This window comes from Gossypium hirsutum, chromosome A01 (assembly GCF_007990345.1).
Source record: "Gossypium hirsutum isolate 1008001.06 chromosome A01, Gossypium_hirsutum_v2.1, whole genome shotgun sequence".
Taxonomy (NCBI): Eukaryota; Viridiplantae; Streptophyta; class Magnoliopsida; order Malvales; family Malvaceae; genus Gossypium; species Gossypium hirsutum.
Window position 1 is genome coordinate 114442090 of NC_053424.1, and position 27677 is coordinate 114469766.

General features: G+C 28.7%; 1 protein-coding gene across 1 annotated transcript; it reads right to left on the bottom strand.

Moving 5' to 3' along the window:
* Positions 1-2669: 2669 nt before the first annotated feature.
* LOC107922156 (TBCC domain-containing protein 1) lies at positions 2670-10688 on the bottom strand. The gene is made up of 9 exons (XM_016852037.2): positions 10113-10688; positions 8788-8928; positions 7532-7912; positions 6317-6421; positions 4850-4990; positions 3743-3946; positions 3530-3622; positions 3245-3356; positions 2670-3149 (listed from the first exon to the last, which is right to left on the bottom strand). Exons 1-9 carry the CDS (start codon positions 10602-10604, stop codon positions 3106-3108), a joined length of 1713 nt encoding a protein of 570 aa, XP_016707526.2. The 5' UTR covers positions 10605-10688; the 3' UTR covers positions 2670-3105.
* Between the last annotated feature and the right edge of the window lie 16989 nt (positions 10689-27677).

Sequence of the window (27677 nt, forward strand, 5' to 3'; positions counted from 1 at the left end):
AAATAAACATGATATAATAAATAACTCATGATAAAATATACCTGAGATTCTTTAACATTATTGTTATCACCCTGGCTATAATCACGAGCACTATTACAAATAGTAAAACAATTTAGTTTTAGTAATAACATTTATAATATAATAGTAAAAAAATCATTTAATAAACAAAATCAAAATTTTCATGTACTATGCTTGAAAATTATCCGATACACATTGCACCGAATTTCAATTCCACATATATGTTATAAATCTTATGATGCTCTAATCGAATATTTATAAATGCAATTTAAAAGATATAATACAATAATTTAAAACATATTTAATAATAATAATTTAATTATAAAAAATTTTAATCATTCAAATATCATACATACTATAATTTAAAAAAAGAATCTTAGCTTAAAAGAAACCTTAAAGTAATAATATTTTTTTCATAAAATAATTTTACCAATAATCAATCAATAACAGAGAAAAACATACAACATAATGATTATATAAATTTCTTTGCATAAAAAGGCATAAAAAATTTAGAGATATATGTGTACCTGAGTGGTTAAAGGCTCTAATAATTACCCATAGGCCTCAATTGAAATAGAGCAATTCTAGGAAGCAATCGAGAGTAATAAATTTTGGGATATTTTTGTGACTTATGGAGAAAAACAATTAAAAGAGAATCGTGTCGATAACGTGTTATAAAATAAAAGATAGAAAATAAAGAATAAAGAGAATGAGATAGCAAAAGAGAGCGTATTTTATTGATCAATCAGAATATTTACAATACTTCTCCAAAGCCTCTATTTATCAGCATAAAAAGCATAAATGAAGTAAAAATCTACTTCTAACAACTATTAGAATTTAAAGTACATCAAAACTTATCTTAATCTTAATGGACATTCACTTAATAAGATATTCATAACAAATATACAGATATTAACCTACAGCTTATAGTAAAACTCCTATTGATTATGGAGCTTTGGTCAATAAAGGTTGCCCCACTTAAAAAATTAAATTAAATAAAAAAATTGACATGTATTTTTATATATATTTGAAAAGCTTTGGATGATGTAGTGATTATTTCAATTTTTTTAATTTTAGTCTATATTTTCATAAAGTTTTTAAAACTAGATTGGTTATTAATTTTGTTGTGTCATCGGTTCGACGATTTGATCAATTCATATGATTCAATTAAATAAATCATTAAAAAACTCATAAGAATAAAAATATTAAAAAAAGTTCAATCCCTGGTTTAATAAGTTTTTTTGCTGTAGTTCAATTAATCTGTATCGGTTTATAAGTCAATCAGTTTGGTACCTCTATCCGGAATGACACCTCAGTTGGTTCCTGATTCAACCTATCCAATTGACTGATCCAATTCAAACAACCACATGGTACACCTAAGATTTAAAAATTGATACATATTTATACACTTGTAAAAAAATAAATTACTTAATAAAAATATAATAATTTGATTTTATTCAAAATTTAGCTCTAAAGTATATTATTTTTCCACTTTGACCCAACTCCAAAAAGTTTCAAAGTGAATAATGCCATCTACCTATCACATTTTTATTAGCTATCATTGTCATTTTTTTATTGAGCAGCATTAAATTTTTTGAGATAAAATGATAATTTAAATGCTCAAATAAACTAAAAATAAATTTAAATACCAAAACGAAAAAACTAGTATATTTCAAACCTAAATCGTAAATGAAGCCGGATAATTTTAAGTAATTGTGAAGATTAAAAAATAAATTTACTGCCAATGTACAATATAATAATATACCCCACTACGTTGGATTTAAATTATTAATTAAAATAAAATTTTCAATTATACTGCATAATTGTCGATTAAAATATTATTTTATATTTTAAATATTTTGTGAAAATAAATTTAGAATTAGATCAAGATAAATTAGCAAATTATTGGATTATTTGAAATTGCAAATATAATGTGATAGAATTAAAACATGATCCATCGTTCAATATGCAGATCAATCACTTCGTAATATAATTTAAAAATTAAATAATAAAATATTTTTACCTGTATACAATTACTATGACAAATAGTATAAATAATTACTAAAAAATATCAAAGTATGTCAAAAATTAAATATAGAGATAAAATCTCAAATTTCAGTGTAGTATAGGGACCAAAACTGAAGTTTGGCCATTGTTATACAATTAAAAAGAGTAAAGGTAAATAGGACCATCATCTTATAATGTAAAAGAGAGAGACAGAGAACAACATATGTCCCTCAAGATATCAAATAATGTCAAAAATTAAATATACAAATTAAATATCAAATTTTAGCATTGTAAAGAAATCAAAAATTAAATTTGACCATTATTATAGTAAAAAGATTATAATTACAATTGTAGGACACCTATCAAAGGGATCAAAATTGCAATTGAACCATTATAATATAATGAAAATAAGCAGGACAAATATATAGCTTATAGATACACATAAATTTCTAATTTAAGTATAATAAAAGGACTAAAATTAAAATTAAACCTTGTTAAAATGAAAAAGACAAAAAGAACCTTCCTCTTATATACATGCATATAGGTATACAGATTCCAATTCCATCTTGATCTTAAATTTGAAATGAAACATAAAAATGAATATAATAATCCTTGATCAATATATAAACAGAAGAGATCAAACGAATGCAAACAGTTCTATTTTTTTTTTATGTCCAATAAATTTAAAGAAGTCGATGAAAAGCTAGATTACACACTTCTCCAAGATGAGACTGAAGTAATAAAATTCACTCGTGGCTAGATCAAGGGGATGACAAAATTCACAAAACACTGCAGACCTAGGTTAACAAATATTACACTACAAAAGATTATTTATCTTTTTCATCCAAAAATATTACATTCAGATTAGCATTGTCTTTTATCTAATTGCTTCCATTCTCTGCCCATGACTCCCTGCCAATCCATTAAAAAATTTTGTTGCCCTTCCAAATTACAATATGCTGATTCTCTTCTCAGCTTGTCTCTTGTCCCCCAACAGAAATGACCCGCCCATCTGGCAAAGGGCTGGAAAATGAATTAAAACCATAAACTTGTCTAATCATGCCGCGTAACCTCAAGGTTTCAATCACCTTGTAAGCAGTATAGCTGACGTATGTTACCGGAAGCTGCCACATTATTATAAAAATGATATTGAAGTTCAGAAACACCAGTTAAGATTGTTACAGTTGGTAATCACAGGAGACCAGAGACAGTGGATTACCATATAACCAGTCCTTGAAGTATACATGCAGCGCGCATGACAGTTCTCTTTTGCGATTTTCTTCAAGCGGAGCTTCTCTCAATATTTGCTTTATCTCACTCAAATTCTTTTGCTGTCGATCATATCAGGAAGAAAACAAAATTTCAGATAAGTCATTATCAGAAAGATCAATAAAACCAGCCACTACTTCGAAATAAGCAACATTGCTTTTATCTCGACCGTAAAATTAACTCAAACTATAAATTCAATGCTTTGTCAAAACAAGTTGGGCTTTAGCGCATTTACATTTCTCAGTTGAGATTTCAAGTATGCATCAGGTAAGGGGAATGGGTTATCCTTTGTCGACCCAGCTGATTCACCTTCAAACCAGTTTGGAATCTGCGTATTAAGAAATGTTCATGTCAAGCACAAACAAGATCAAACTATAAACAGGTAATATAAACTAAAGATTTATTAATATCCAAGCTAAGCTAAGCTATGAAATGCCAAGAAGCATACCAGGAAATTTGTGAACTGATCAGGATCTAACTGTGCAGCTGACTCTGCTTGCGCATCAGAAACACCTGCAGGATGAGATAATGAATCATGTGGATCAACCGCTCCAAGTGCCAAAGGTTCATCCCATCTATTCATAGTGGCCTGAATGCCAACTTCAGTCATGTGCTCCTCCAACTGAGAGTAGAATGTATTATACGGTGCCACCTGATGAAATTTAATAAAAGAATTTACAAAACAGTCAATCTTGATAGCACCAAAAAACCAACTCAAAACAACACCAAGATGGTTCTGAAAGGTGAAAGCTGTGTTAAAAATGAATAACAAACGTTATTCTGCCAACTAGAAAAAGAACAGGGAAAGCCTTCTTGGGGTTGTTCTCCACTGATGTTCTGGAAGAGTTCCATATTCTATTTTGCCGCACAGTTAGATGTTAAATATGCTATTTCTTGAGGCGTTACATAAATGGTTATGTCAGAGCAATTTGCATTACTATGGCCAGAACAAAATCCCCCAGACCCATCAATTGCAAGCTGACAGACAGACAGAATAGACAGCAACAATAGCTCACAAATGATGGAATAGAACATGAAAATACCAGGATCAGCCTAAACAAACTTTAAAAAAAAATTTAAACTAATGGCAAGTTGTCAAAAATCTGCTGACGGTTGAGCATTTTGTATGTTAAGGAAATTTTGTACAAGTGGATTTGGACTTGGTGTCACAAAGCAGAGACATGATGGAGCAAGGAGAAGTAGAAGGAAGAAAAATGGAAGGATGGAACTAAAACATAAAGCACATGCCATGACCGAGCCAGCAGCATCAACCACCAGGCTAGGCAGTGAGTTTGGCTGACTTGGGTGAAGTTGAAAGGACAAGGAGCTCAAGAAGACAAAAAGACACAAATAATTCTGGAGGAAAGAAAAAAATTAGACATTAATTTGACTAATTGGGTTTCTTTCTATTGTAAATAAACAAATTTTCAAAATTAAGACCAATTGAGCATTTACTTTGACATAGTTTCTAGCAAATTCCCATCTCACAATCTCATATGTGATCGCATTATATTCTCATTGCTCTCAGAAAAGAGGATGCTTGTGATTTACTCACCTGTAGCTTGTGGTTATCACCCACAACAAGGGGGCGCTGATTCACTCCCAAAAAGAATAGACATTCACGACAATTTGCAATGCAGACTCGCTTTGCAGCTATTATCACATGAACTCGCTCACAGTGTTCAACTCTTACTGCCTGTAAAAATAAATAAATAGATAAATCATTATATGTTCATCCATGAATGGAGAGCATATCATTACTTGAACAGGAAATGAATTGATAGCTAATAGGGTGTAATAATCAGATTGATTGTTTTACAAGAAAGAAGCATATTCCCACACGAGAAGAAATACTGCAAACAAGAAAAGAATACTAGAGGAGAAACCATAATCGCCACATGCAGATACCATGTAAGGCAAGCAAACGTATGTAACAATCTTAGCAATACAAACTGATTGAGTGCATGTGAATGGCCATATTCAGTTCATAAAAATTCCTTTTTTGTGATTTCAGCATAGCCAAGAAATGGAGCAGAGACTAAGAGGGACTATTCTTTTACAAGTTCTGACACAATCGTTGAATTCTGTATTCTTAATAACAACCTACTAACAGCACCAGATGATAGATCTTCAAACGAAGAATACTCTTTTACATTCACTCAAAGACATTCCAAACAAGAAGAATTCATAGATTACTGACAGACAGAAGCTAGGCGGATGAAATGGAGAACACACATGGAACTATATCCTAGAAGTCAAAACACAAGGAATCAAAACAAACAGTAAGATGCTAGATCACCTTTCAATTGAGTGCCTTTGATGACAAAGAAACAACTAGGTAACTTTGTTAATAGAGACGGATATTTTCCAATCAATAGAATAGTCAATAACCACACTAATGAAGAGATCAAAGAAAAATCCAGGCTTATGTTTTAAAATGAAGAGATACCAGCTGAGTAACTTCATCAACAGAGACAATTTCTTCTATAAGTTCGGACACACTTGTTGAAAGTTGTATTCTTTATAAAAATGCTCTAACCAACATCAGATGACCGATTTTAAAACAGAGACGCCTCTTTACATTCACCCCAAGACATTCCAAACTATAAGAATAAATAGATTACTGATTGAAGCTAGGCAGTTGAAACAGAAGAAAAATAATAGCCATATCATAAAAATCAAAACATAAGGAATAAAACAGTAAGATGTTTTCGATCACCATTTCAATTGAGTGCCCTTGATGGGAACAACTAAGTAACTTCTTTAACAGAGATGGATATTTTCCAGTCAGTAGAATAGCGAAGAGGAAGTCCATTAATTGAAGAGATATCAAAGTAAAATCCATTTCCAGAGTTTCAGTTCAAAATACCATAGATATGTTCAGATTCCAGAAAACAATGATGAACTAAAAAGAGGAAAACAAATTTGTACCCAAATTACACATTTAGTGTAGCAGAGAATATTTCAACTGGTTCCAGAATTTGAGCAACATAAGTAATTGACAGCACAAAGGCAATGATACCTTCCCAACAGCTCCAAGGACTATAGTAGCATCAGAGCATCCATAAATGGTAGCATATCTCAAAGGTGCTAAAATGTAAATGACTGAATCATGGCAATTAATGACCTGAAATTTTAAAATAATGTGAGGTTAGAGATGTTTTATATCACAAAGTACATAAATATCAAACGTTAATAGAGAATTAGATCAAGGTTGTTGCCATAAGCCAATTAGCATACAACCTCAAAATTGAAGGTCCCATGTCGTACCCCCACTCATAATAATCAAAATAATATTTTATTTTAATAAAAGCAAGCTAAGCAAATAATTGGATACAAGGCCAGCTTTACTTAAAAGACAATGTGTTACTTGCAAATTTAAATCAATAATAAGATGATGATCAGAATGGCATTGAGGAGATTGACTTTCAAGAGGGGACAGATATGAAAGAGCCATTTTTGGGAAGAAAACAAGATTACTGCCCAGAAAAGGACCAGTACCTAAATGGACAAAAGTTTTTAGTGTCAAGCAAGTGAAAGTTATAAACCTACATAGTGGGTCACAAGAAATCAAAAACCTTTTTAACAAAGACGGTGCCAAGATTCAACAGACTTTCAGCTGGTGTCTAGTACGCAAGAACAAATGCGGTTTATATCCGAAGCAAGGTTGGGATAGATACAGAAACCCCACTCAATCTAAGAATTTTGCAAGTATGAGAAAACACTAAGGTCCCTTAAATTAAAAAGGATTAATTGCACCAAATATGAAAACATGCCTCTACTCTCATCTTTCTTGTTTCAAGTAACCAAGTCACCTCATGAAAGAGAGTTGCAACTAAAGACTTGTACCATTATCACCCTTTTTATCTCCATATGATTAACATTCCAGAAAAAAGGATGAGGGAAAACAGAACCAATTTTAAGCCCACCTAAATTGGTATCTTTGTCTCATCTCATCCAAAAAATATGCAGCCAACGGGCATCTATCTCAATATTTATAAGATGGTTGCATGCAATAACCTAATTTGAGTTTCTATAAAACATGCACCCAACAGATTCCATTCGGTACTTAAATGACTCTAAAAGTTGGGAGATCAACACAAGAATCCAGACTATTAATGCATCTACAGAGGTGCAAGTCACTTATTGCATTTAAACAGAGTAAAAAGGCAGTACAGAGTGTACACCCAAAAGAATTTCGAGGTTTTCCTAAATTGCAATGCAAATATAGACTAACCTTCACAGAAGAATGTTTGAGATCAGATGCCTGCTTTACATAGGATGATTTAGAGACTCCCTCAATGAAGCAACAATTCCTCGCACTTGGTGAGGCTCTAGCTGAACTTGAACTAGCGTCAGCCATTGCAACATCCTGATCAGAGCCACCTTGAGGACCATTTTCTTTTGCAGATATTTTGTCAGTGATATGCTCCAAAGAAGAAGCTATATTTTCTAGAAGCCAATCAAGGACTTGTGATGCTGGAACGGGAACAGCAGGCATGTCTGGATCTGAATTAGCAAAAAATGGAGCAGCTTGGCTTAAAGGAATTCCTTCAGATCCCTTATCACCAAATTGAATCAAAAATCCAAGGTGTTCAAATCCCTCCATGGTTAAAACCTGAGAGAATCAAACCAAGCCATAGAAACTAATAACAAGCAAAAACAAATGGAAAAGTAAGATATGCAACAACTAGAAGGTGTGATCACTAATACACAGTAACAGAGTTAAAACATCCTAGCTGATAACAAAGAGGAAGAATAGAATAATAAGAACAGAACAAATCAGAACATAATAAAACAAGAAAGACACACTATAAAGGAAATACGTAAGTTGGAAAGAGTAGAGAAATAAGAACAACAGGTTCATAAAATCTCCAAATTATATTCTAAACAATTTACAAAGAAAAATTCAGCTCAAAATCAGTGATTACTGCAAAGCTGGCAAGGAGTTCTTCCTTCCTTTATAGTCAAGATTGTTCATAATTTTCGTTCCATCATATACCCAGGGGTAGACCTAAAACAAACCATCCTAAAGAAAACAAACCAAAGCATAATGAAAAAAAAGTGCACAATGAGGATCCCAATATTTCATAACAAATGGTCTCGACAAGTTATCTAGTGAGACAAACTGGGTTGCCTTCAAAAACTAGAGTATAAACCACATTCATACATTTTATAAACAGTAAATTTATATTCCAGGTCATTAGTATTCTGCAACAATATTTTGCTCTACAAAGTGCAACCAATAAATTACTTTTTCTGTGCTTTCACCTTTTATCTTGTGAAACTAAAGTTAACACATGTTAGATCTCTAAAATTGCATTCCATTAATGAACAACAAAGAACATGAAGAATCAAAATGCAACAAAAATCTCTAATAAACAAACAAATGCAATTCTTGAATTATATTTGAAATACTTCAGTCTTGTTCCAGTTGGAATAACAAAACAAAACGGAAAAAGAAAAACCATGTACAGATAGCATATTACAAACCAGAGACTCTTCGCCTTCCCCCTCCACAGGCTCTGACAAAAGAGAGATAATATTAGCCAAGTGCTTTTGAAGATATGACAATTGATGAGCCTCTTCATCAGCCTGTGATGGCATAAACCGACGTGTGTTGCTGCGGACAAGCTGTGATGAGAGGAACCACCAAAGTTAAGTCTAAGGGTTTAACTTCCATAGAACATAACACTGCAATTAACTTCTAACAGTAAATAGAACCACGATTATTACAATGTCCACTAATGGTAAAATCCATATTCATGAGATAGATAACTATATAAAAGATGTGACAAACAACCATGTCCTACCATTAAGTTTCTAAAGTTAAAAAGCAAAAAAATTTACACTCCCCTGGAACACAGTGCCAAATGCATTTATCATATTAAAGAGCAAGCTTAAAGTATTAGACAGATAGAAGTAGAAAGATGAACAATAAGACCCAGCAAATTAAAACAATTCTATTCATAAATACAGGCCGAGTGCTCACCCCTATTCCTTAGGAGTAAAAAAGAAAATATGCTTCAAACAGGGAAGCAAAAACAAGAGGAAAAATATATTAGAAGCAAAGAAAAAGGAGACTATAAATAACCTTAAACATATTGTTACTTATTTTCAGCTATTTGATTTTCAGCTCTTAAAATGTCATTAAAGAAAAGGTAAATAATTAAAAGCAAATTGTTAATTAGAAGTAAACTGATAAATAAAATGGAACACCAATGCTGACACAAGTGTTATACATAACTGTGTAGATGTAATCAAGCATTCTATTTCCAAAACGAATTGTATGTTCAATTTTAAGATACTAAAATGTTTTTGTTTTCGTATATGAATGTTTTCATAGAAGATTTATATGCACTTATCCATTTTTCGTTTTTATTTCAGGATGCAAAAGCAAGAAGCCAAAATAACACTGAACGGTATTTTGTCAAAACAGAAGAAAACTAGTTCCATATAAATGCGTAATCATGCATTTATGATATTGACTTAATTCTTCAAAAATGTCAATTAGCTTTTGCATCTTAAAAGAACTCATGCTTCTAATTTTCCGCAGAGACTAATATCATCTTTCAATTACCAAAACATAAACGGAACAACAGTTCGTTCTTTCCCAAATGCCAATCAAGAGTCAAATTTTCGTGAATTCAATCAGTTTCTAGCATCAACGGCACTCATTTTCCTAAAAGTAACATGAATCTAAATAAATTGTATAAAATGACACTGAAATTATATCAACCACCACAAATACAATTCAAAAAACATCAACCACATTTCACCACAAAAAAAAAAGACAGCGAATTGATCAAATTCCTTACCTGCAAAGGTGAAAGAGCCGACAAATAACCGTCAAAAGCTGAGGTGGAAGGCCAAACATCCGCAACGGCAGCAGAGTCTTTGTGCGAGCGTGGCAAAAGCCTCTTATACGATTGAATGTACAAAAACAAGATCAGATCACTCAAATCGGAACCAACAGAGTCTACATCGTCGGGGTGGGCATTGACGAGTCGGTCGGGCTCCGAGTGGAGCACCGAGGCGAGAGTATCAAGGATGAGACGCGCATGTTCGGATGAGATCTGGAGCGCATCAGCGAGGGCATCGGAGTTGACTCGATGAGTAGAGGAAGAAGAAGAAGAAGCGAGCTTTTGTTTGAGAGGGATTAGGGCTTGGAGGGGGTCGGTGAAAATGAGCTTCTGGATAGGTAAGAGGCCATGCTCGAAAGGCTCGCGTCGTGGGTGGAGTAGAGTGATGGGGCTAATAATTGGATTAGGGTCGCTCTTTGAAGTAGATGGTTCCATGGGGTCGCTCATCGCTTTGAAGCGGAAAAAAAATAAATAAAATGGAGGTGGAGGGTTTTGTTTGCAGATCTTCCAGAGATGAATGATGTTGTTGAAGAGGGAGAGAGAGTGTGTGAGAGGTTTCTTATGTTGAGGTCGGGTCTAGCCGAACTGATTACGTGGCAACATTTTAGTGGCTAAGATGCTAAGTGGATGTAGATGCAATCAAAGTATTTTTACATTAATTAATTTTGCAATTAAAACAAATTTAAGCAAGGGTTAAATAAAACTATTCCTTTTTTATGATTATATTTTATTAGCTTTATATGATATAAGCATCCACCAAACTGAAAATTTGAAGATAAGTAAAGATACAAAATGTTAAAATGCAAAGCCAATTTGGAATCATACTTGTAAACAACATCAAATGATTACTTATGGCTCGGTTATCCTTCAAGATAAAAAGTCTATTTGAAATTTGAGAAAATTTAACTAAAAATATTAAACTTAAAAAATAAGATTGGATAAAAAAATTAAGCCTAATTAAAATATGGGACAAACTTAGACTTGAACATTCAATACCCAAACCTGGTTCGACCCATTTTTAAGTTTATAATATTTTATATTATGTTATTTTTATATATTATGTAATTTATAACATATTAAAAAAATAAATCTAAACTAAATATATGATACTATTATAATGTAAACATTAAAATAATGTTAAGTTGACTATATAAAACATTGAATAAATAAAAATATATTAATTTAAAATAATAATAATTAAAAATAATATGAATGGATCTAAAATAAACTTAAATTAATTTTTTACAAATATAAGTGGGCTTGATAAAATTTTTAGACTCATATTTTAAATCAAGTCGGACTTAAACAAATATAAAATATATTAATATTATACTTGAATCCAACTAAATCCAATTCAGCCCATAAAGTCCCATGAAAAGTACATGCTAGTATAAGAAAAATGGATATGGTATGTGAACAAAACAAAGGATAGTAAAAACCGTGCGCAAATTGCAAGCTCCATCACCACGAAATGTGTTGGCATCATTGGAGGCGTCAATCTTAAACTTGGATGACCCATCGTTCGCAAGTTTGCTCATGAAGGATACGTTGTTGCCATCTTTGCTAACAACAAATAATCTTAATAGGGGTGACGCAATTAAAAAAAATTGATAACTAAAATAAAAATAAAAATAAAAATTTAATTCAATTTGAAAAAATTGAAAAAAAATTAAATTTTAAATTAATAAAATTGAGTTATTCGATTTTTTCGAGTTAGCTAGAATAAGTAATTTATGTTTTGAGTTTAAGTCGAGTTGAATTTTATAATTTGAATAGTTTAAATAATATATTAGTGTAAATACCCCTTTGTTCCTTGTCAATTTTGAAAATGAACAAATTGGAATCTCTTTCAATAAAAATTATGAAAAATTTAAAATATTTATAAAAATTTCAAAATTTATATTTTTTAAAAAAGTATAAAATTTTTAAATGAAATCTAAAGAATATATAAAGAAAATTTTAAATTTTCTAAAATAATATTTTTGGGACCTAAATAAGTACTTTTTTTCTTCTTATTTTGCTTTGACAAAATTTCCAAATATATATAGTTTCAAATTTATGTGCTCTAACATAAAATTAATTGTATTGTAACAAGATTTCAATTAAAAATTTTTAATTTTTTAATTTAACTCAAACTATTTTACTCAATTCGACTCGACTTGAATTTCATTTCACTCAACTTGATTTGAAAAAATTTCAAATCGAGTTAAGATGATAAAATAGGACTCGTCAACTTAATTAACTTGAAATTTCTTTTACTCGATTTGATTAACCGTTTACCTCTACCTATCCAGATAGTTTACCCATTAAATTGTACAGTTATTATTGTTTGTTTTGTGAAGTTAAACAAAAAATAATTAAATATATTTACACAAAGAGCTTAATATGATAAAACTATTATGATTTAAACAGGAAAAGAATTGAATTGTGTAAATTATTTGATAAGTCCTAAAATATGTAGGCTTAGCAATTGATCCAATTAAAGTGAGGATGACCCTTGAGAAGAAGCCCAAGCATTAGAGAGGTAGGGCATGCCCAAGCATAAAATATCTTTTATGTAATACTGAGATTAGAGATAATATAATTCGAACTCGTGTCAGATAAGTATTTAATAAAAATTTAAATCACGTAATTATTTTTAAGATGTGATATTTAATAAATTTAAATTTTGGTTCTATATTTCCTCGACTACGACATCCTTTGTACCAGAATGAAAAAAAAACGAGTGTGATTTAATATGGGTGTGGAAATTTTCAAGTTTCTAAAAATAGTAATATTTCAAATTTCAAACAAATCCAACAACTAAGAAGAGATTCAATAAATCACTCAAGTCAGAAATTATAAATTAAACCATTTACGATGCAATAGTTTATTAATATTAATCTTATTTTTTTCAATATTTAAATAGGAGAATAATACGTTTCAGTGTACTTAAATTCATATCTTTTTGTACTGAAAATAATATCAATACCAATCGAATTAAAATTTAACATTAAAATAGAGTACAGGGTTTAGAAATGAAGTGTGTAAAGTGGGATATTGATTAGGAAAAAAATGTACCAAAACTTTATCTCCATGACGCATCAGCCCATAAAGAATTACTATATTTAGAAACTTGAAATAATTTTGAAGGGCCCAGCCTAAAGCAATATTATCTTTGATAAATGTCAATTAGTGATTTAAAAAGGCCCATTCCTACCATAATTCAATCACCCATTTCTATTGCATTTTTATTTTTGGAAATTAAGAATAGCAAAACATTGCCAAAAATAGCAAATAATTTTATCATCACCGCCCACTTAATCATCCAAGTTTGTGGTTGAGATTTCCAAGCCTAACCCTTTTGCCATTTTTATCAAGCAAAGGTATGGGAGCAGAGATTTTTGGCATTTTGAAGCTCCAACTTTTAGAAATTTCTTTTCATGTTGAAAATGAAGTTCAAATAATGGTTAGATTTATTTTAAGGAAAAAAATTCTAGCAATATTTTGAATTAAAGTTATTTTTTCTTCAATGAAACTTTGTTAGGAATGGTAAATTTCTAACTATTTTTTTCTAAATAAAATTACAATTCGTTGTATAAAGATAGCAATAAAGAAGACAAGTAGAAAATGTGAGATTCGATTCACCTAAATAAGATGAGAGTTGATACTGATAAAAGAGATGAAGGAGGAGGAAATAGAAGAGGTAAGCTTCAAAGAGAGAGAGAGAGAGAGAGAGAGAGAGAGAGAGAGAGAGCACCATTTCTTTGTACGCCCTAGTTTATATAGAGGGTCATCTTATGTCCTATAGCGCGACATAAAGGTATAGAGGTTCATATAGTTATGAGAGATGGTCAGGTGCCAAACGAGCACTACTATTGTAAGTTGGTTGTCGTTATAGTACATACTATATGATCCCACTTTTGTTGTAAATTGTCGTGCTCTAACAATTCTCTTCTTAAAGTACCAAGTGACAGATGAGTCCACTTATCCTTGTACGAAAGGTTTTGAGTAAGTAGAGATCCTCAAAAGATATCCTATGACAAGTTATTACAAGAGGTTCAAATAAAAGCATTAAAATCGTCACGAAAATTTCAAGTGAAACCGTTTATAAATTTACCCTGTGTCTCACTATGTATAATCCTCAAATGTTTTTAATTTCTTATGAACTACCAACTTGTTTGGTTGTAATTTTTTTTATCAATTAAAGATTAATATACCTACATATGCTATTATTTGATACCTGCAGTTAGAGAATGTTGACTTCCAAAAATTAACCAAATTGTTTATGTTGAAAAGCAAGTATAGGTTAAATAATATTTTTTTTTTGAAATCACAGGTCAATAATATTAAATACAAAATCATAGATTAGATGAATTAATTAAATAATCTATGGAAGTAGGTATGTATAGACACATGTACATGTACATGTACATGTACTCAACTGCCTTAAACCATGCCTCTTTTGATTCCTATTTTATTAGACAACCCTATATTATTAAGTAGAGTCAACAACAACATATACCAACACTAATCATATAACTGAGATTTTTGTGCGATTTTATACATGAAATCATGATTTAATTCAATTTTCATAAATTATCGACACTATTGTCATTGTAACATCATTCTACGTTTCTATGTTGCATACCTAAATAAATATATTTATTCAATATAAAATAAATTAATGAATTTATTTCTTTAGATGTGTATAATTGAATTAAAATTAAATTTTCATATATATATATACATTTAAACCACAATTAAAATTTCATGTGTATAATTGTAATAAGTCAAAGTTGATGTGTTAATTGTACATTCAATCAAAATTTATGTACCGTTTTAAATTTTATCTCGAAAAATACATGTACAAAACTTTACCAATCGCTTAATTTCATTCATTAAATAATCTTTTTATAAGTGCCTTATGTGTATATGATTTAATCTAATAAAATATAAATTACAATCATAATTAATTATTAATGTATATAAAAAAAATAAAATTCCATTTAAACCTAAATCATCATAATTTTACCATTTTATTACGTAAGCTTTCAATAAATAAAATTTCAAGTTTGACTTTTGAGGATGACTGCTTCAAGCAAATAGTAAACATCTCCTTTATAATTGTAGTGTCCCTTTTGATAATAAAAGCATGGAATATTTTGGTGTCAAAAGTAAAAATATTAAAAAGTCAACTAAACAATAATAATGGAATTAAGATAAGATTAATATTGTATTATACTTTCAAGCAATTCAAGAAACTGTAAACAAGTAATATGGTTCATCTGTGACCTGTAATGTGATTGGAAAATTCGCTTCATATGCTTAATACATATTTTCAAAGAGGACAACAAGGTAACGGATAATTTGACAAAAATGACATTCTCAAGACCTTTGGGCAAATTTATATTCATGCAATCCCCAGATGAAGTCCTTTAATCTTTACATGATGATATATCTAACGTAGTGTGACCTTATTTTATTTTGTTTCGGTTTAATCCCTCTTTCGTATCAAAAAATATATATTGTATTATACTATACCATCATTTTCTTTATAAAAGATTATATAGATAGAAAATAATTTATCTTAAAATTATCTTAAAAAATTTAAATTTTAGACAGTAATAAAATAATAATACTTCATTAAATTTTAAAGATTTTAAAATTAGTATTATACACTCATCTATATTTAATATTCTCGAAATTAAATAATTTTTTTTATGAATTATAATAATAGGGTAAAGCCCAGATAACCAACGCGACTAGCATAACTCGAATCTAAACTACAGCTGAAACAATAAATACTCTTAACTATCAGATAACCACATGAGGTTTAAAATTTTCAATTTTAATTGATTTGGTTTGGTTTTTTTTTTATATGTTGAGACAACAACTTTATAAAAATTGATGAAAGAACCAAAAGTAAAAAAATACCGCCAATGGCATTTTTTTATAGTTTGAGTTACTTGTTTTTTTTTAATTACATGTTTTGAAATGTTTTAGTTAAAATTAAATTAATTTAAAGAATATATTAAATATGGATGAGTATATAATGCTAATTTTAGAGAAAATTAGTAGAAAAGGCTGGTTTAAAAAATAATTAGGAAATTAGTTTTTTTTTTCCAAATTTATGAAAATAGACCGATTTTTTTAGAGAGAAACAGAAAACGAGTCCAACAGGACGTGTTTTCTTCCCACACATTTTCAACCTCAACCCTATTAGGGAATCCCATGAAAAAAATTCAGAACTCGAGAATCCCAAAATAATTTTCAAACATCCCATCCCAGGAATCTTAGACAATCATGGACTCCCGCATAATTTTTTTTTTTGAAAATTTTCTCCCTGGTTGCTTATATAAAGGGGGTTTTGCTTCCTTCTACTCTATTAGCTCTCTCGTCCATCGTCCCTTAGAAAATTTTTAATTGTTATGTTTTGTTGAGTGTTGAGATTTTGGGAGGGAAAGTTTGTTTGTGTTGGAGTGTCAAGGAGACATTGTGATAGTTTTAAGGTATGTTTGAATTTATGGTAATGTGACAGTGGAGAAAAGCTGAAACACGACTCGGGGCGGCAGTGATTGCTGTGATTAAAGAACTCATTAATAACAACAATCGTTGTTACCACAACTTGAATTTCAACTTTTCTCCACCGTCATAGTCACTCCTCTCCTTGAAAGTCTTCTTGCCCCCAACTCTGTCACAGGTTTCAAACAATGAGGCTAAGGATACTATTTTGATGGAGATGGAAAAAATGAATAAATTGATTATATTGGAAAACCTCTTTTCTTCCTTATGATTATGATCTCAAACTTATGTATGAGGTTTATAAAGCATCATCTTCTAGTGGCATGAAACATGAACCTGTGACCGCATAATCACCATCAATTGAGAGTCCAAGTTGCAATGCGATATCTTCTAAGGTGATAAAATGTGTAGGTCTCCAAGTGCAACTATATCAGCGTGAACTCAAATATACCTTAAAACAATCACAATGTCTCCCTAAAACTCCAATACAAACAAACTTTTTCTCCAAAAATTTAAACACTAAAAAAAATAATTTTTTGATGGAAGAAAACACGTCTTACAGTAACTGTTTTCTATTTCTCTCTCCAAACTTGACCTATTCCCCAAAATTTAGGAAAAAATGGCCTAAATCCCTAATTAATTTTTAAAAACAACATTTTAATTTACCCCTAGTTTTATGTCTCTAAATATTAATGAAGTGTGATTATTTTATTGGTACCTAAACTAAGGTTTTAAGGATCATTCTAATATAAATTATTCCATATATATAATCTTATAACATATAAAATTTTAAATGTTAAAAATTTAAGATTGTAATTTCACATGAATTGATATAGTTACAAATATATGATAAATTCTTTTAGGGATTTAAATATTTCTTAAAAATATTATGTAAATAATTGAAAAGATAAAATAGCCTTACAATATTATTTATTGATTTATGTGGGATTAGTTTTTTTATATATTTTATATTAAGTTGATTTTAATTAACTCATGATATCAAATTCAAGTGAATATATTATTGTAATAGATATATAGTATAAATAATATATAGATCAAATATGTGAATTATAAAATTTTCATTTTTTATTATATTTTATGTATTATTAATTATATAAACTTACACTATAGGTATTGGCATTAGCCGCTAACCATGAAGCATGAAAGGGCCATGGAGAGGGGCTTGTCGGAGCACCCAACTACTCTCATCTAGGTTGACGGAGGCTCCGATGACAGGAAGAATGGAGGGGACCGACTCTCAAAACAAAATAAATGAAAGCGAAACAAAGTTGGTGATTGGCGATGAGGTGAAGTGAGGTTGGAGGTGAAAAAGGACAATAAAGAGAAACGAGAAAAGCGTCATTAGTTAAGCATAGAGGTGTTTATAGGTCGGGTCAAGTTTCGATTGGGTATAATTATGATATTAACATATTTTATGATTGTCCAAACCCAGCTCGACCCAAAGTATGAGCTTTAAAATTTTGCTCAAACTCGCTCATATTTATAAAAAGACTAACTTAAACCCATTTTAAATCTGTTCATATATATATTTTAAATATTTATATTATTTTAATTTAATAATTAATATTTTTATATATTTTTCTATTTATTGAACTTTTTAATATAATCATCTTAACAATGTTTTAATGTTTACATTAGAATAGTATTATATATTTAGTATATGTTTATTTTTTAATGTGTTATAAGTTGTATAATATATAAAAATAACATAATATAAAACATTATAAACTTAAAAATGGGTTGGGCTCAGGCATTGATTATTGAAACCCGACTTAAACTCATATTTTAAACGGGTCTAATTTTTTTGTCTAAACCCTCCCAGATTTTGGGTAGATCTTCGAGCCTGGATGGGTAGTCAAGCAGCGTTAGGTGCAGAGGTGAAGCTAACAATTTTTAGGGAGGCTAAAATTAAATTGTATATTTTTACAATAATAAAAATGTAATTTCATCATTGTAATACCCTAAATCTTTATAATTTTTAAAGGATTAAAATTAATTTTTTATATTTTTTGGGGGGAAAGTGCAATTTTACGATTACTAATTTAAAATTTTATAAATTATAAAAGAATCTAAATGAAAAAATTTTCATTTTAGGGAGAACCAAGACCCTCCTCTAACTTCGCCACAGGTTAGGTGATAGAAAGGTGAAAAAGAAATTAGAATAATATTTCAAAACGAAAATTAGGGTTTTTCTTCTACATAATAAACATAACTTCATGTTATGAGGGGAACTTAATTGTCATTGTGAGGATGGAAATGTGGACTTAACCAATGAAAGGAGTTGGTGGAAATTGTAGCCACTTCAATTGCCTTTAACAATCATCCTACTTTTTTGTAGCCTCTTACCATATACCTAAATCCAAATAGTTCCGGGTTTTAGTACATATTGTATAATATTTTGTATAAATTAAAGCAACTAGTTTTTGTTTTTGAGTACTCAATTTAATTAACTTGATAAAGACTGTCCATATGGGAAAAAAAAATCTGTAAATAAAAAAATACTGATGTTTATTTTTAAGTATAATGGACGTATCTAAACTCCAAATAAGATTTTATATATATATATATATATATTTTTAGTTTTATTATAATATACCAAGATAGAATGGAGCATTTTCTTATATTTTAGGATAGGGTTAAATTATTTTTTAGGGTTTAAATTTGATCATTATTCTCATAATGTGTATAAATTTTTCTTTGTTTAAGTTAGTCCTTGGACTAGACAATTATTCTCCCATCGAGATTTGAATCCTTTTTGTTCAAATTTATCCCTAAATTGGTCCAAACTAGTCTATTATATTTTCTTGAAAACCCTAAATGTAAGAATAATTATCAAGTTTAAGCTACAAGAACAATTATTAGTTTCCGAGATTAACTTGGACAAAAAAAGTTTAAACCTCAATATAGAAATAGTTGACTAATTCATGCCCCAATATGAAAATAATCACCAAATTTAAAAATTAACTTAGATAAAAAAAAATTCAAACCTCAATATTAAAATTATTATCAAATTCATACTCTAAATAATAGTATATAATCCTATTTGCATCGGAAGGTGAATTAACTTGGAAATACCCCCAGCAAGAAGATATGGATACACGCCATATAGCTATATATTTATGCATAAGTCACTTTCAAACTGGTCAAAATACCATCCCGACGGTGATTTTCTCTGAAAATTGACTGACTATCTACGTATGACGATGCCCTTTCCCAGTGTTCATTCAAGCTAAGTTTGCATCGCTTGTCCTTTCAACTATTCTATATGTCGTATTCACTTCACACGTGTTTTTGCCATCAAATACGAATAACATTTGCTTTTCACACCAGCTCCAACAATAATAATAATAATAACGGTGAATTTTTGTTTTCTTAACAAAAAATAATAATTATATATGTATTTTTTTATACAATGTATAAAATTATTTCGTTTTTGTAGGTTGGTTGGGCATATTACTCTTTCCTTGTGCCTATTTCGTTGTAGGGCATTGTTTTACAGGTACAACCTTTGTAACTTCGTGGTACATTCATGGATTGGCTAGCTCCTATTTGGAAGGTTGCAATTTCTTAACCGTCGCAGTTTTTACTCTTGCTAATTTTCTCAACCCATAAATAGAAGGATAACGCGCTTTAATGTACTTGAACTTACATCCTCTTATATTAACAACAGTGTCCATACCAATCGAACTAAGACTCAATCGACAAACTGCCGAATTCTTATAATTACATGCGAATTAAAATATATTAAAGCTAAGCAATATTAGAATTAATTTTCATCATCAATTCAATTTATTGATAAAACTGTCTCAACCATTTAATTTATCTCACCAACTAGTTATATATACCATTAATCTTTTTTATAACAAATTTTATTTATTTGTCAAGATTTTGAATGTTGTAAAAATGAATATTATATATCTATAGCATAATTATGTTATATTTATATATTATTTTTAAAATTTAAAATTAAAAAATTGTAATGTATGAATAATTGATCTTTTAATTTTATAAAAATGTTATTTTAGCCTTCCATTTAATTTTTTGCTTCTTTTAGCTCTTAAACTTGTTTTGTTTGTCAAATCACCCCAAAATAAATGAAAAAATTAATGTTTGTTAATTTTGTTGTCATGACAATCCACAATTATGTCAAGTTAGCATTTAATTATTTTTTTAAAAATATTTTTTTGAATTTTTACAATTTTAAAAAATTAATTAATTTCTAACATGGCATCCATGTATATGTCACGTTAGCCAAAATTAATTTTATTCATCTATTTTGGGGTGATTTGACAAACCTTACAAGTTTAATGGCTAAAATAGGCAAAAAAAAAATAAATGGAGGACCAAATAAGTCATTATGCCTATTAATAGTTAGATTTAGATAATATCTTTAATAAAAAGTACAAATTTACTTCCATTTATTAAACATTATTTTTATTTAATAAAAAAATATTAATAATTTTTATGTAAAATTTAAATATTTTATTGAAATAATAACTTAAGAATAGAATTCATTAATTTTATTAAGGTTGAGGCCTTAGAAATTCTAAAATCCGATATTAAAGCTTTAGTCTACGTAAATCGTATATAGATATTTTCAAATTTATTACGATTTAAGATTCACTATAAATTTATTTAAATCTAAATTCGATTGTTAATTCCTATATATATTTGTTAATAGCATTTTTCGAAATATAAATATAAAATTTATAGATAATTCTAAAAAAAATATTAAATAAATTTATTAGTTAAAAAAATAAAAGTCTTCATGTTGGTAGTGGTTGGAAACAAAAGGAATTAAAAATAAAAAATAAATGGGGGAAAGATGGGCCCCACACTCCTAGAAATGGGACAGCCGTTGGATTGTTTATAGTTTTACTTTGATGTTGTGGGCTCCACTTTCCCTTTCCGTTCTTCTTTTTTTTTCTTCTTGCAAATATCAATTTGAGAAATCTAATCTCACACGTGTTTTGCAGTCAACAGTCCTACCTTTCTCCTCTGCTTTACACGTGTCTATAGGAGATCTGCCTGTCCACCCGGTAATAACAAATTTTACTTGTTTCTGTTTTTAATTTTTAATTATAAATTTATTTAAAAATAAATAACTAAATTAACAAATTAGCTGGTTGTGTAAATGATAAGTAATTTCCACGTAAGAAAGATAAATAACTTAATAAATTTTCTCATTCCTAACTTTCTTTCTAATTTCATCCTTTGTTTCTTTTTTCTCAATTTTGTTTGTTTGTTTTTCCTTCTTTGGAAAACAAAATATAATTTGTTTGTTTCTTCTGGGATTCTATAACGCTTGTTTCATCGTTACAATTTTATATCCAATTATAAGTTTATGTAATCTTAATTAGATCTAATCATGGGTTGAATTCAAGTCAAATCAATATCAAAATTTATGTCTATTTTTTAAGTTCGGTTTAGCTCAAAAAATAGATTTAAAATTTTATCAAGTCCGTTCTAGATAATAAAAAAATACTAAATTCGAACCCGACTTGATCCGACTATATTAAATTTTTATATAAAAATAAATTTAAAAATAATATATTATATTAAATACGCTAAAAACATTAAAATAAATGTTTCTTAACAAATGAAAAATACATTTAAATGCATCTATACTTAAATAGCACTAAGATAGTTGTAATTTATCAAGTAAATGTCTCTAAAATAACAGCAAAATTAACAATAAAATAAAAGCTATACAATATTCAAACATTATAATAGTAAAATGGTGGCAAAACTATAGCAAGAAAAAAATTTTAAGTAAATTCGTGCTGGGCCTGGGTGGGTGGCTCGGCCTTGATCAAGTCGACTCTTAATAAATTTGAAATTTAATCTTTATACTTTTATTTTTAGGAATTTAGTCTTCTTTACTTTTTCAAGTTTCAAAATTTAAGTCCAATTTTTAATACAGTTAAAACTATTTTGTTAAATTCAAGTTCATTGCAACATCATATTTTTTATTTGCATTGCTACCAAGTGATTTTTTTTTATATTTCAAAATGTCACACCAATAAATTTAACAAAAGAAATTTAATAGTGTTAATAATTGATATGAAAAGAAAAGAGATTAAATTCTTAGAAATAAAAATACAAAGCCTAAATTTAAAATTTATGAAAAATACAAAACTATGACATATTTTAACCTTTTATATATTTTATATTTTCAAATATATATATATATTATTTAAATGATTTTTAACTCCACAAATATACAATAAACCACCAATGCAAAAATCGTTGTCCTCTCCTTCCTTTAAATTCTTAAAATATGTCTAAATGAAATTTAATTCCCATAATATTTTTTTATTGAACAACTCAATACTTATATGTGTCGAAATCTTTATCTTGTTGCAATGTCAAAAATTTCAAGCCCGAAATCTTTAAAAACTACATAAAAGTAAATAGATTTGATCTCGACATATATGAATATCAAGATTTACCTAAATCAAATTTAACAAATATATCAAATATATATTTTTCTGAATAATTTCATTGTAAATTCTGATTAACTATGTGAAGTATTAAAATAGAGAGAGTTAACTTTAAAACCCTCAAAATAAGATAAGTAAGTAAAAAAAAAAGAGCAGAGAAATCACACAAAGTTGGATTTAAAAGTAAGTAAGTAATAAAAAGATTGAGTTATGTTTAAGCTAAATATTGACACAAAATAAAATGACTTATGCTACCTAACATAAAAAAACAATAATTATATTGAGATAAAATAAATTTAATATAGATAAGTAAGACTTTGTTATAGATATATGCATATTCTTGAATGAAGGATGGATGAAAACGAATTATTACTTTTTAAGTAAAATTGTGATGATAAAGTGTAAACTATATAAAAAAATCAATCCAATAAAGACAAAACGATATATTATTTCAATTAAATAATTTACGAGTCTCAAAGTAGATAAAATGGATGAAGATATCCATTGGAGATTACTTCAATGAATTCTTATAGTTGATTATGAGAGTTATAGACAATAATTTTGTAAATGAATAAAAAATATTTAAAGAAAAATGTGTAGTAAAATACATTCACATATATAAATTTTCATCAACATGCATTGACCTATTATTAATGAGTGGGAATTTAAGGAATTTGACCCACATGTCTTGAAATTTAACATCATTAAAGTGAACACATTGAGAAGGTGTGAAATGTTGGTCCACATATTATAAATGTATGGACCATTCAAAAATCCAAAACCCCCCACACAACAATATTTTTTACCTTTCAACATCTATGTTCACCTTGAATTCAATCTACACGGGCTATCATTTCTTTTTCTCAATAATTTATTAAAATGAATTATAGCCGAATAATTTATTGTTGGCATGTGGGGATAAAAACAAACTAATAAGAAATTAACGAGGACTTCAAGGTGTGTATCAATACCACTTTCTTTAAGGTTCTATTTGCCCCCACCTATATTATAGTATGCAAAAGAGTTACTAGCAAATGAATTTTGGGGATACAATGAAGCCCGATGACTTGTCTATATTCTGCATTCACAGAAACAATCTATTGAGCACTGAGTGGAGCATAGTAATGATATCAATTTTCTATAAAGAATTATTGTACATAATAATAGATTTAGCCTTCCAATGTTTATAGATTCTGTTAATTTGGTCTTAGTTCTAAAAATTCAAACAAATTTAATTAATCCCAAATGCTTTACACATTCTATTAATTTATTCTTGGTTTTTAAAAATTCAAAAATAAAAACTTTTAAAAAATAATAATTGTTTAAAGGTTTATTTTTGATAAAAAAATACGTATAGAATTATAAATAAATTATCAATAAATGAATATCCAAAAATAATATTTAAACCAAATTCTATTTTTTAGAGTTTTTTTTATAAATAATAATTTATTTATGATACATTTGGCTTCATTCCTTAGTCATTGCCAAATTTATCAAGCGTTGGACATTGCCTTTGTCCATAACAACTGGCACCAATAATTCTTATAACTTTGAACTCCTTGATTTTCACATCTTCCATTGTTGTGCCATCAAACCAGGAATTGGTTGTGAAGCTACTAACATAGTTTTCCACCTGTTAGAGCTCTAAAATCTCATCCTCACCTATATATTTTCAATCATTCCCACCTTTAAGCAAAACTTCAAACGCAATAAACCTGTTTTGGATAACAACTTAAAGACATAGATTCTTACCCTTTTTCACCTTAGGCTATAGGTTTTTACCCAAACTGAACATGGTGGTCATTATTGTTGAAAAAAAAGGAAAAATTGAATCTGCTTAAGTTTTCTTCATGGTTTTTTCCTTAAATTGTCTTATTTATAAATATTTTATAATATTGTACGTGTTTTTATCAAAAATAAACTTTTAAAATAATTTTTTTAAATTTTAAACTTTTAAGAATCATAACCAAATTGATAGAATCTATATACATCGGATGACTAGATTTATTATTATGTAGATAAAAAAAATGCCATATCAACATTCCATTAGTAATTGAAATAGAAATTTTTAAACCCGAACGACAAAAATGTAAATATGCTAATAGACAATGTTTCAATTTATCAATTATTCTTTTTTATCTTGTACCTATTTCATTTTACATAACTTTCTTTGGGTGGGAATAAATCATTGACTTTGGGATTTGAATTCATTCCATTTATCAATGTTTGAAGCATATATTCAAATTAATTTGATTTATGGTAGACAATACTTTTAGGAATGCCATTCAACTTTTCAAAGCTTTAACCTTTAAGGAATACTGTTTAATTTTTTTTAATAAAACAGAGACCAATTATAGAGATAAAACAATTCCATTATAAGTTGAGATCCCATTAATCTAAGTTTACTCAATAATATTTGTAAGAATTTCTTTGAACCTAATAGACTCATACGGATTCTTTTACATTGTACCAGTCAACATGTGAACTGTAGCATTAGTTTCTCTTGCTATCTTCTGTAAAACCACTTGCCACTTTCTACTACAAAGTTCATTTATTCTAATCACTAAATCCCTATTTGACTTACCACGAGAATTGTTTGAGATTGCTGAGAATAGTTTAAGCGTTTTTAAGTGTGAAATAGAGTGATTGTATTTTAGTTTAATTGGTATTGTTGTTATTAAAGTTTAATTTATAAATTGGTATTTAAATTATATATTTTTTCATTTTGGTATCTAATTTTATTTTTTGTGTCATAAGTGGTACCTAAACTATTCTTCTGTTACCTATTTTATATCAAAATGTTATACTAACATGATAATTTATTATTAGTTGGAACTTTTAGGTACGAACTTGGAAAATTAGTGTAGTTTAAGTACTAATTTGTGGGTTAAGCCCTTTTAGATATAGATTTAACAGTTGGACTAACAGAGGTACCAACTTGAGAAGAAAAAAATAGTTTAAGTATCACTTGTGACCCCCCAAAAAATAGGCCCAAAGATGAGAAAAACGAGTATAATTTAGGTACCAATTTGTGAATTAAGCCTTGTTATTACAACAATAAAGAGGAAGTGGGCTTGAGCACACTTAAATATCTATTTCTTCGAGATCGAAAATCTTACTAAAAAATTAAGCTGAGAAGATAATTAGTTTATTAAAAAACTATATTAAGTCTAATAAAGTACCAATTAATTTGTAAAAAAGATAAAAATAATAATTTACATCTTAAATATATATTGCTTTATTTTCTCTAACTTTTAAAAGCATTTTATTTGCATAAATTGCTTAGTATTAATCGATGATTTAAAGTTGAAATAAATAAACCAATTTTTTATTGTTAAAATATTAAAAATATGATAAATTACATTAACATTTTGGTGATTACTTTTTCACGATGCTTAAAACTATTTACCGTCTTTCCTTGATCCTCATATAATAAGATAAATGTGTTTTAGACTTTTAGTGCACTTAAACCCACGTCTTCTTAACAATAATATTGATACCAACTAAACTAAGACTTAGTCAACTTTAGAGAAACTCTAAAATGAAAGTTAAGACCAAATTCTTTGGATATTCATTGTATTATATTACAAATGTTTTATATTATTTCTCTAATTTTAATAGGATTTATATTTAATTTATTGAAAGTGTATATATTTAGTGAATAAAAATGATAAATTATTAAAAATAAATTCATTTTGATTTAATTATTTTAAGGGAAATTATTTGGTACATTGTTAGTGAAATTTTTAGACTTCACAAGCCGAGTTAGAGGTTAACAAGTGTCCTATACGAATATAGTAAAATATTTAAAAAAAGAGACATGTCAAATTTTCAAGACTGCCTGTAGAATAAAAAAAAATACACTACTAATGTATAAAATATTAATCCTTATTTTAAACGTATTGTATTTAATTCACTAATTGTATATAAAATTATATAAGATCAAGTTAAAAAACTATATATTTTAGTGATGACATATCAACATATATCACTTTCATTCAAGTCATGATAGTTTTATTACACATCATATGTAATAGTTAAGTAAATTGACTTTTCTTTTAAAAAAAAAATTATGCATCATGTTTTCAGTGGAAGTGATATATATCGGGGTCACTAAACTATACAATTTTTTATATGTTCAATATATTAAATTTAAATGTTGATGTTAGTTTTTAATAAGGAAGAAGGTAAGGAGGAAAATGTGATTAAGAGGAGTGTTGGTTTGCCTGTAACAAGTGGAGAGCTAGAGTTCAAGTGCCGAGGGAGAAGGAGAAGGTGAAGGAGGAGGAGACTAGGTTGATACTTAGGTTTTTCTTAGGGAAGAAGGGGCATCATTAGCCCCTTGTGCTTTGGGGCTTAAATAGAGAGGTAACCCATTTTTTTTAGTGCCACGTAACCAACAATACAAGGAATCTACATGACCGTGTAGTGAACTAATTGATAAGGTCATTACAAGTAAGTTGTCACCATATAATGTACTGTGTGGTCCTACTTTGACATTCTTATTCTTGAAGCTATACAAAGTTGCTAAGACTCAATGGTCCCTATAAAA

Bases quoted from the DNA above. Each gene is read 5' to 3' on its own strand.
- LOC107922156 (XM_016852037.2), bottom strand. From the start codon at position 10,604: ATGAGCGACCCCATGGAACCATCTACTTCAAAGAGCGACCCTAATCCA. The intron at 3,357-3,529 runs GTAAATGCGCTA...TATGATCGACAG, and splicing joins TGAAATCTCAACTGAGAAAT to CAAAAGAATTTGAGTGAGAT. The intron at 3,150-3,244 runs GTAATCCACTGT...ATAATGTGGCAG, and splicing joins CTTCAAGGACTGGTTATATG to CTTCCGGTAACATACGTCAG.